The sequence below is a fragment of the Sceloporus undulatus genome, chromosome 1 (genome assembly GCF_019175285.1).
Source record: "Sceloporus undulatus isolate JIND9_A2432 ecotype Alabama chromosome 1, SceUnd_v1.1, whole genome shotgun sequence".
NCBI classification, from domain to species: Eukaryota; Metazoa; Chordata; class Lepidosauria; order Squamata; family Phrynosomatidae; genus Sceloporus; species Sceloporus undulatus.
Window position 1 is genome coordinate 193,412,594 of NC_056522.1, and position 10,076 is coordinate 193,422,669.

General features: G+C 41.5%; 1 protein-coding gene across 1 annotated transcript in view; it reads left to right on the forward strand.

Annotated features, from left to right (window-relative positions):
- Window positions 1–10,076, forward strand: part of DNAH7 (dynein axonemal heavy chain 7) — a 175,346-nt gene that overhangs the window by 156,565 nt on the left and 8,705 nt on the right. The window contains exons 55-59 of the mRNA XM_042446266.1: window positions 461–622; window positions 2,936–3,136; window positions 5,013–5,174; window positions 6,683–6,868; window positions 8,602–8,739. Coding sequence (XP_042302200.1) covers window positions 461–622; window positions 2,936–3,136; window positions 5,013–5,174; window positions 6,683–6,868; window positions 8,602–8,739 — 849 coding nt within the window. The remainder of the gene's footprint in view (window positions 1–460; window positions 623–2,935; window positions 3,137–5,012; window positions 5,175–6,682; window positions 6,869–8,601; window positions 8,740–10,076) is intronic.

Here is a 10,076-nt window from a genome sequence, read left to right on the forward strand (position 1 = left end):
CAAATTCCACTGGTTCTACTCTAACAGTAGGATTCAGGCCTTAGGCTGCTGCAGTCCTATCTCCTTAGGAATAATTTATGCTGAACACTGTAGAACGTATGAGCAAATATGCATAGCATTGCAGTATTTGCCTTGAAACCCAAAACACAACCAGAACAGGTCTTGTTCTTGTCAAAGAAAGTATTATTATCCAGAGCCATATCCCTCATGAAAGAAAACCAAGGTTTGATTAGAGGGGCCCACATAGAGCCACATGCTGAAACTTCTTAGCGAACCATACAACTCAACAAGCAAAAGGAAATGAGAGGGCTTTTTCCATGACCTTTACTGATTGCATTTGTTTAACATGGGGAGCTTGACTTGAGCTGACATTATTTCATTCAGCAAGTTTATTGTGTTAGTGACCTTCAAAGATGTCTTCTCATTTCTACCTCACTCAATGGTTTTGTTGTACATGCAGGGCTTTGGTGCAATGAAATTGAGTTCCTTGTCACTGGGCCAGGGCCAAGGCCCCATTGCCATGCGTATGATTGAGAAGTCAGTGAAAGATGGCAGTTGGGTGGTTCTGCAGAATTGTCATCTAGCAACATCATGGATGCCAATGCTAGAAAAAGTCTGTGAGGTAAATACTACAATAACTGCTGTTTACAGTTGAGTGCCACAAGGGGGCAGTATGCTTCTCAATAGCAGTTGCCACAAATAGGAAGAAGCCATTGCTCTCATGTCCTGCTTATGGGCCTCCCATAGGTATCTATGTAGTCAAGGTGGGAACTTGGGTCTTTGGGGAGCCTTGGTGGTGCAGTGGTTGTGAGTTCAATCCATGGGGCTCCAAGGTTGACTCAGCCTTCCATCCTTTCGTAGGTCAGTAAAATGAGTGCCCAGCTTGTTTCACATTGGGTGATGCTAACCTGAGTGACACCACTGGTTCTATCAAGAAATACATTCCATTTGATTTAAACTTTGACTTGAATTCTGGAGACAGAATCCAAACTTCATTTTGTGCATGCATGGTGAGACTTTATTTGTCTCCTCCACCCTGTAGCTTCCCAGATCATTCCAGAATCTGTTTTGGTGGTGGGGAGTGTCTCCCAACCCTCTGAAGAATATTTTGTGAGCTCCTAGGAGGCTGTTTCAACTGAAGAAAGTGGTTCAGATTCATAAGAACTTTGTCAGATTATACTGAAATATCTGAATGTACTTCAGATGAAGTTGCAGGATGCATTTCTTTCCAATACCAAATTGTATTGAATCCTGAAAACAAGTTTTATCATGATCTATACTTGATTCTAATATAGATTTCAACAACTTTGTGTAAATGGACTTTTTAAAGCAGCAAATTGTTCAGAAATGCCTAGATTTGAATTTGCCATTCAGAATATTAATTTAAAAGTACAGTATTGTACATATGCATCTCTTGGGTATGTAAGTGTGTATTCCATGTTGCCAAAAGACTCGCTTTATTATTGATGAGGAATCTGTACTCAGGCAAAGAACAGGCAGAAATAGAATGGTTCCCAATTGGCAAAGGAGTCAGATAAGGCTGTATCCTTTCACCCTATCTGTTCAACTTGTATGTAGAAAATATTATAAGAAAAACAGGCTTGGCTATAGAAGAAGGAGGAGTGAAAATAGGAGGAAGAATTATCAACAATTTACAATCAACAAAAATTAGAATTATACAAGCTGTTGTATTCCTATTACCATGAATGGCTGTGAGAGCTGGACAGTTAAGAAAGAAGATAGAAAGAAAATCCATTCATTTCAGATGTGGTGCTAGAGAAGAGTGCTAAAGATCCCAGAGACAGCCAAAAGTACAAACAAATGGGTCATAGAGCAGATCAAGCCAGAGACCTCCCTGGAAGCCAGGATGACCAAACTGAAGCTGTCATACTTTGGACACATCATGAGAAAGAAGGACTGATTGGAAAAGACAATAATGCTGGGAAAGGTGGAGGAAAGTAGGAAGAGAGGAAGGCCACATGCCAGCTGGATGGACTCTATTACGGAGGTCACAGGTATGGGGTTGCAAGAATTGAGCGGAGCAGTTGAAGACAGAGAGTTTTGCAGATGTCTCATCCATAGGGCTGCCATGAGGTGAGATCGATTTGAGGGCAGTTAACAACAACAACAAATTACAGTACTGTGAATAGATCAGCCATGTCATGTTGAAGAGTTTCTCTTGCATATCTGTCTGCAACTGAAGACCACACTTGGAGAATTGATGGTTCTGATAAAAACATACAGAAAGTTGACACTGCAGTGAACACAAATCTAGATCCTTTTGGCCTAAATCCAATATGGTGTTTTGCAGTGGTGTCTTGATTTTTGTCCCTTTAAAGCCCTACATGGCTTGGACCCGAGTTACTTGTGGGAACGCCTCTCCCTATACAATCCGCCCCACACTCTCAGAATATCTGGGGAAAATCTACTGGAAATACAAACAACTAGATTGGTTATGATTTCCCAAAGAATCTTCACTGCCGCTGCCGCTAAACTGTGGAATGGCCTGCCAGAAGAGATCTGTCTCATCACTACCTTGGACGCCTTTAAGAGGGCAATTAAGACAGAGCTCTTCTGGCAGGCCTACCCATCTGAACTTGTTTAGGATATTCACCCATAAATCCTCAAGGATGTTTCTCTGTAAAAACCACTGTAAAATGATAAGCTATCTCTAAGTGATACCACTATTGCTGATATGATGTATTTATTGGAATTGTTGTATTTTATTGATTGTATTGTATGTTTTTACTGGGTTGTAACCCCGCCTCAATCCACAGGGAGAGGCGGGGCAGTATAAATAAAATTATTATTATTATCCTTGCAGACTGCTGTTATGCTGAAAACCCTCTTTTACAGCTCCCCAAAGCATGTTTTTTGGGGAAAAAGCAGAGTGCTGTCCTTACACAGAATTTTCTTCTTCTTTTTTCTCCTTTAGGAATTAAATCCAGACACAACACATCCTGATTTCCGCATGTGGCTCACAAGCTACCCATCTCCCAATTTCCCCGTTTCAGTACTGCAGAATGGAGTGAAGATGACAAACGAGGCCCCGAAAGGTTTACGGGCAAATGTGATCCGTTCATATCTGATGGACCCCATCTCTGACCCTGAGTTTTTTAATGGCTGTAAAAGGCCTGTTAGTACACCATTATTAGCTCCGTTTTCTCCTTCCTGTCAAGCGACTATAAAACAGACCCTGGCAAACTGATGATGTGTTTGCTGGTATAAAACCTTCCAAATGTAATAGTCCTCCTTCTCTGCACTGATGCCTATACTGATTACTGGCTCCTGGGATGCAGTAATAGCAGATTTTATTAAAATTTTATTTTTGTTTTATCACCAGGCTCTCCTTTTCTCCTCTGCCAAGCTTTGGTGGTGTCCCATCAATAATATAGCTTCTCATTTTAAAGAATCAGGAAGAAGCCATTTCCTGACACAAATTTGCAAGGCGGGGGAGAAATTTCTGTTGCAGAAGAATAGCTGAGCCTGGCACTGCTGTGAATGAAGTCTTTAATCAACAGCATTAAAATGGGAGCTTCCTCAAACTGGGATTGCTAAAATGGCCAGGCAGGGTTGATGAATGGCACTCATAAACACCTTCTTTAGAATAATGGCTAAGACTGGGGAGCCACCTGCTGTTTTCATAATTAGGTTTTAGAGAGCGAGTAGCTTGACCCAAGATAGTTTCCATGATCGGTATCATAATTAAGAAGGGGAGGATAGTTGTGGTTAAGCTGAGCTGCTGATCCTTTTCTGCTTGCTTGGCAATTAAAAAATCCAGAACTTTTTTAAAAAACAGGAAAAAACAAAAAAATACCCAAGAACAGCGTTTTGTAGCAGGGAGAAACTGAAGGAGAGAAATGCATCCATTTTATAATGGCATAGGCTTCATATGACATGGGGGAATAGTCCACAAAAGTGTCTACTATGTCCACAAGACGTTTTTTGGTTCTTAAGGAGTCTTGGAACACTTTGTTGCTTTTATTGGCCAAGAGGGAGTCATCTGAATATATGTTTCCTGAGTTAACTTCCATAGCATGGGAGCCAATGGATTGCAGCTACTCTATTACAGGATGCGTTGGAGTATATAGTACTACAGAACTGTATACCACCAGCCTTGGGACGTGGTGGTTAATTTGGAGTACAGTATATAGTACTACAGTACTGTATACCACCAGCCTTGGGACGTAGTGGTTAATATGTTGACTCTGACGATTGCAAAGTCGGCAGGTTGATAGTTCAAGACCCAAGCACCACATTACAGAGGGTGCTCCTGTCACTAGTCCCAGCTTCTGCCCACCTAGCAGTTCGAAAGCATGTAAAAGTGCAAATAGAAAAGTAGGTAGCACTTCAGTGGGAAGGTAACAGCGCTCTGTTCAGGCATGCTGGCTACAGAATCACAGGGCTGTCTTTGACAACACTGGATCCCTCGGCTTAGTAACAGAGGTGAGCTTCTCCCCCTACAACCAGACACAACTAGACACACTTGTCAAAGGGGAAACCTTTGCGTTTACCTTTACCACCAACCTTCTCCTGAACACTTTTTTTCGTTCTTCTGGTGCTTCATAAGGGGCATAAAAGCTTCAGTAGAGGCATGGTGACAGAGTCTGAGAACATGCTTGTCCTTCCATGGCTTTTTGGTGGGTAGAATGGGATTCCAAAACAATGTGGTAAATAAGTAAATGAAATTAGCCCACCATCTCATGTTGCATTGTAGACCAGAAAGGATGGTCTGAAGGTACTCTATGCTGTTCTGCTGCTCAAGCTCACCAGGCCTGGTCTGCTAAACAACCTGAATGGTGAGGCCTGCCTAGAGTCCTCTGAGCTCCCTGGAGGAAGTGAGTGGCATTAGATCAGAAAAAATGTAAATGTAAAGTCAGAAATGTAAATCTATGGTCAGAAGGGATGTAAATAAGCACTGAGGTTTCCATGGCTGTGCATCTAAGAACCACAAGAAAAGTACAAATGTGTCATTCATTTCCATGTTTTTCTCTTCTCCCAACCCCACAAAGGCTGAATTCAAGAAACTGCTATATGGCCTCTGCTTCTTTCATGCATTGGTTCAAGAGAGACGGAAATTTGGACCACTGGGTTGGAATATTCCTTATGAGTTCAATGAGACTGATCTCCGGATTAGTGTCCAGCAGCTGAATATGTTCCTGAATCAATATGAGGTATCATAACGTTTTGTTGTCTGTGAAGGGAGCTATGTCTGTTGAATGGTCTTTTTATCTCAGGACCATCCACTTTGACCACCAGCAGTTGTCCAGGGTTTCAGGCAGGGGTTATCTACTTGTATAATGCCAGGGATTGAACCTGGGGCTTTTTGCATGGCAGGCAGGTGCTCTTCCACAATCTTCTGATGCTATTAGGAACTCTTGTAACTACTGCACAGGAGCTATGGGGAGCCTGCAAAGTGTAGCTGGAGTTTCGCATTGCACTACACTGTTATAGCGATATATTCTACTTTTAACTGTCATGGCAACAGCCTGTTGAGTCCTGGGATTTATAGTTTAGGAAGCAACCTTTAGAATTCTCAGCCAGGGAGATCCTTTGCTGCCTCACCAAACTACAGAACCCAGAATTCCACAGGATATCACCATGGCAGTTAAAGTGGATCCTAGTGCTATAACAGTGTAGTGTGATAAAGTGTCAAAGGAGTCACAACATTAATGGAATGACCCTGTGGTAGTCACTGTCTCTCAGCATAACCCGCCTCATTTCATTTTATGAGAATAAACACTAAGGAAATATAGGTGCCATCCTGAAATTTGTGGTAGAATGGCAGGATAAAAATCTGGTATCTATAGCTCAATAATGAGCCAGATCTTTGGGATCTTGAAAATTCAGCATGAACTGATCATAAGGGTGGGGGAGTGTATTGCGGCAAAAGAGAAAGGGTGAAACTGTTCTCTCTTTTTTGTAATTGGGGTTGGTGAAATTTTAAGGGGGAAGGAGAAGAACAAAACTCAGGAGTGTCTTCCCTATCTTCTTGCTGCTGTCATGTTTATATAATTAAATTGTCCCCGTAATCCTGTATTTAGGTATATTTAACATAGATCTCTGGGCAAACTGACATGGTTTCCTGGGGATGTTTTAGGAACTTTAAACAAGTCAGCCAGCATTTCCAAGAAACCAAGTGCTGTTGAGGAATCTTGTCATCCCTTCATTCTTTTTCACTGTCTTGGGCAGTAAAAGTGCATGTGGGGTGAGATTCCCATTTACCATTTGACAAATAAGCCATTTTCCCATCCCATGACCCTCTAGGAGCTGCATCAGAGACTCTAAGCAAAAGAGGAAATGGTTGGAAGATTACTTCTGGTGTAAAAATAACTTCCAGTTGTGAGGAGAAAATAGACTATCTCAAGTATGAGGATCAGCACACCCTGTTTAAAGGAGAATCATGACATGATGTTCCAGGATTTTTGGAGGGGACATATAGTGTGGGGTTGGTCCAGGAACTACAAGGATGCTGTGGGCTGTATGATTCCTTCAACTACATACTGATTGTTGTCTATGAGGAAAGCCAGGCTACAGATAGTTGTTTTTTTTTAAAGAAAGTAAAATTGCTGGAGTCCAAACTCCTGTGTGTTTTAATCTTCTAGGCAAAATTTCAATGAGAGCATTCACATGTTGAGAGAACACAGAGAATTCACCAATGTGTTGGTCTTGTACGTTTCAGGAGTTGCCCTTTGATGCTATCCGCTACATGACAGGCGAGTGCAATTATGGTGGCAGGGTTACGGACGATTGGGACCGGCGCACACTACGCAGCATTTTAAACAAGTTCTACAATCCAATCATTCTTACGGATCCTGACTACAAGTTTGATGCTAGTGGCATTTACTATGCCCCTCCTGAAGGAGAAGTAAGTATCTTAACTTTCATTGGGCCCAATAGTGAAAGTGGCTCTCCTTTCCTGATTTATGGAAGTGGGGGACAACTGGGTGAGCATTAGAGCCAGGAGGAGGAGTCACTGTTTCAGTGGAGTCCAACGTCTAAGACAGTTGTAGGAAAGCCAGATGTGCTCTATGGTGTTTTCCCTCCCTAGTGCAGACCAAGCTGGAGCACAGAGTACATCTAGCCCCCACCCCAAAAATATCACTGAATGAAGTGTGTACCATTCTCTGCACAATTAGAGACAATATTACAATGGGGATTTGATTGTCATTGTTGACACTAAGTGGCCCGACTCCTCCACTTACCTGGATCTTTCAGGAGATGGAACACATCTCTTGGTGCAGGTCCTACAATGATGCTCTCTGTATGCATGCACAGAGCCTCTGCACTCCAGTTATATCATGCTCATCACAATCAGGTTTGCTCTACCATTAGACAGAGTGAGACTACTACTTCAGGTGGTAAATCCTGCAGTGAAACAGTGGCGGTCTTCTAGATATTCTTCCTAAATATTCTGACCATGCCTTTCTCAGAGAATAGAGCTATGCAAGCCATAGAATTTGTTGTGATTCTCAAAACCAGCTTGATGCCCTCAGGTGTGGTAGAGGATGCTGCCCCACTAGCAATATTAAGATGGAATTGAGAGTCCAATTTCCATATGTGGAATGAGGGAGCAGGTGCCATCTTATCTTTTGTCTCAAATATAACAAAATGCTAGCTCTGAAGAAGTGTACATAAAAACAAATAATAAAGAAAGCATTCAGATCACTCTATAAATTCCAGGGTGGTTGCAGAAAAGTTAGGAAATAAATGTTTGCATCAAAGACAGTATAACTGCATTAATTTAGAAACCTGATTCCCAGCTCAGGAGAGACAGGTTTAGCTCTCGGCCTCACCTCTGACTATAATCAATCCCAAATCGTTCAAATGAAATTTCACAAGGCACTGTCATTCAGTTCTCAAACCTCATTTCCCTGTTACTAGAGTAATCCCCCTGTGCAATAAAATAGGTGATGCCCAAGAGCTTGACCTCAACAGAATGTTGAAGATAGTTACATGTAGTAATAATAGTAACTGTAATAAGAGTATCTGGAAGTCCAGTCAGCTTCTGTAAGTAAAATGTGAGAATGGATGTAATCTTGTCCTTTGCTTTTTAAGGAAAATATCTTGGACTTACTCTGGTCACAATGATTGGCATTTTGCTAATTGACATTGGGTTAATTTCAGACCTGATGAGTATTGTTCTCTTCCTGAGGATGTCGGAGCTTTGGAAAATCTATAACTTTCTTCCACAGCAAGGATTTTACAGCCTAGATTCTATTTGATGATGGCAGAGCATAAAGTTCCATTAGTGTACCTATGGGGGGCATTGGTTAGCAAGCAATATGAGAGCTCCTTCAGTGCACATCCTCCTTGGCCAATCAGTGTCTATTGGGGCTGGGAGAATAGAGCTACATCTGGAAGCCATTGAGTAGCCATTGCATAGCCCTGAGAAAATTCATTGAGCAAGGAAGTACTGGAAACCACTGTGGGCACTGTTGGGAAAAATGTTTACACCACTTGACCCCAATCATACAAGCAGTCAGTCAAAAAGATGAATGTAGTCTATGCTGGATGAAACATTACATATCAGTTTGGCTCCCAGCATCAGAAATGGCCAGGGTCAAGCAATCTATAATTTTCTGTCCCCTTCTGTTTCAGTATCTAAGCTACATTGACTACACCAAGACTCTTCCTTTGAATCCTGCCCCAGAAATCTTTGGGATGAATGCCAATGCTGACATCACCAAGGATCAAGCCGAAACACGGTTGTTGTTTGATAATATTCTTCTCACACAGGTACATCTGTTTTCATTTGAGATGCCAGGGGCATGCATTAAAATTGCTGCTTATGTAGTTCTACCAAGAATTGTTTTATTATTGATCACAATTTAGCATAAAAGTTAAAATTCCGAGAAGCTGCTCTTTTTTTTCTTTACATTACTGTTACTGCAATATTCATGAATTCATTGGCACTCAATGATGTGGCACATCATGATGTGCTTTCAAAAGAGCAATTTTCTAGAGAATTCACAGAAAACAAAGTCATGGGAAATTCAAGAAATAGTATCCTGGCTTACCTGAATATAGTATAGCTTTCTAGTACTTAATTATGATTGCAGAACACAGTCACACAGATACCTAGAATGCATACAATGTCCTTTCTGTCTGTTTTGTTGTTTAAAGAGACTACAATATTCCTGTAGTGTCTTACAAAATAATCTTAGCTGAAAGACTTCTAAGACTTAGCAGAGATACTACTGCGCATCATATTTCTGATACATATTGAAGCACGGGTAGTTGACAGCAGCAAGATCCTGGCCGAGATCCTAAATGGAAAGATGGAGTGCACATTTCTTCTGAGCCAGTCAATGTCCATTTGGGCTAGGGGCGTAGACCTACAGTCATTACATACTATGAGAAAAAATATTGTGCAAGGAGGTCCTGGAAACCCCCTTGTGCAGTGTTGAGAAGAGTGCTGATGCCAGCATAATCCCAAGGTAATTCTGCTCTCACTTCCCTCCTATAGGATTCCCTTTACTGAGGCTTTCTAATACAGTCCTGTGGTGGCCAAGTCCCCTGTAGCCACACACACAATAACAAAGACATATTCCAGGACCTCCTGGAGTTATCTGGAGATGTCATACTTGTACATCTGACTACAAGGGACATGGTCAGATACTTCTCAGATGCTCCTGACTGCTACTTAACTGTGTTAAGGAGGAAGTGGAGGTCTTTTCATGAAAGAATTCCTTCCTCTAACAGGAACATATGTGACTAACAGGATGCCACTGTGGTTAAGTTTACCATGTATTTTGAGGTGGATGGTAGAGAGAGAGAGGGTGGGCCAATGTCATCAGGCCTATCCTTAAGATACAGAGCCCTCCATCTGTCCATCTCCCTTAGTCCAGGCCTCAGATGGAGAGAAGAATGCTGGACCTGATCCTCTTCTCCCCCCCCCTTCCATTCTCCTTTTGTGTCGTGTCTTCTTAGAGTGTAAGCCTGAAGGCAGGGAACCGTCTAATTAAAATATTTTATGTACATTGCTGTGTAAATTTACAGCGCTATATAAATAAAGCTTAATAATAATAATAATAATAATAATAATAATAATAATAATAATAATAATAATAATA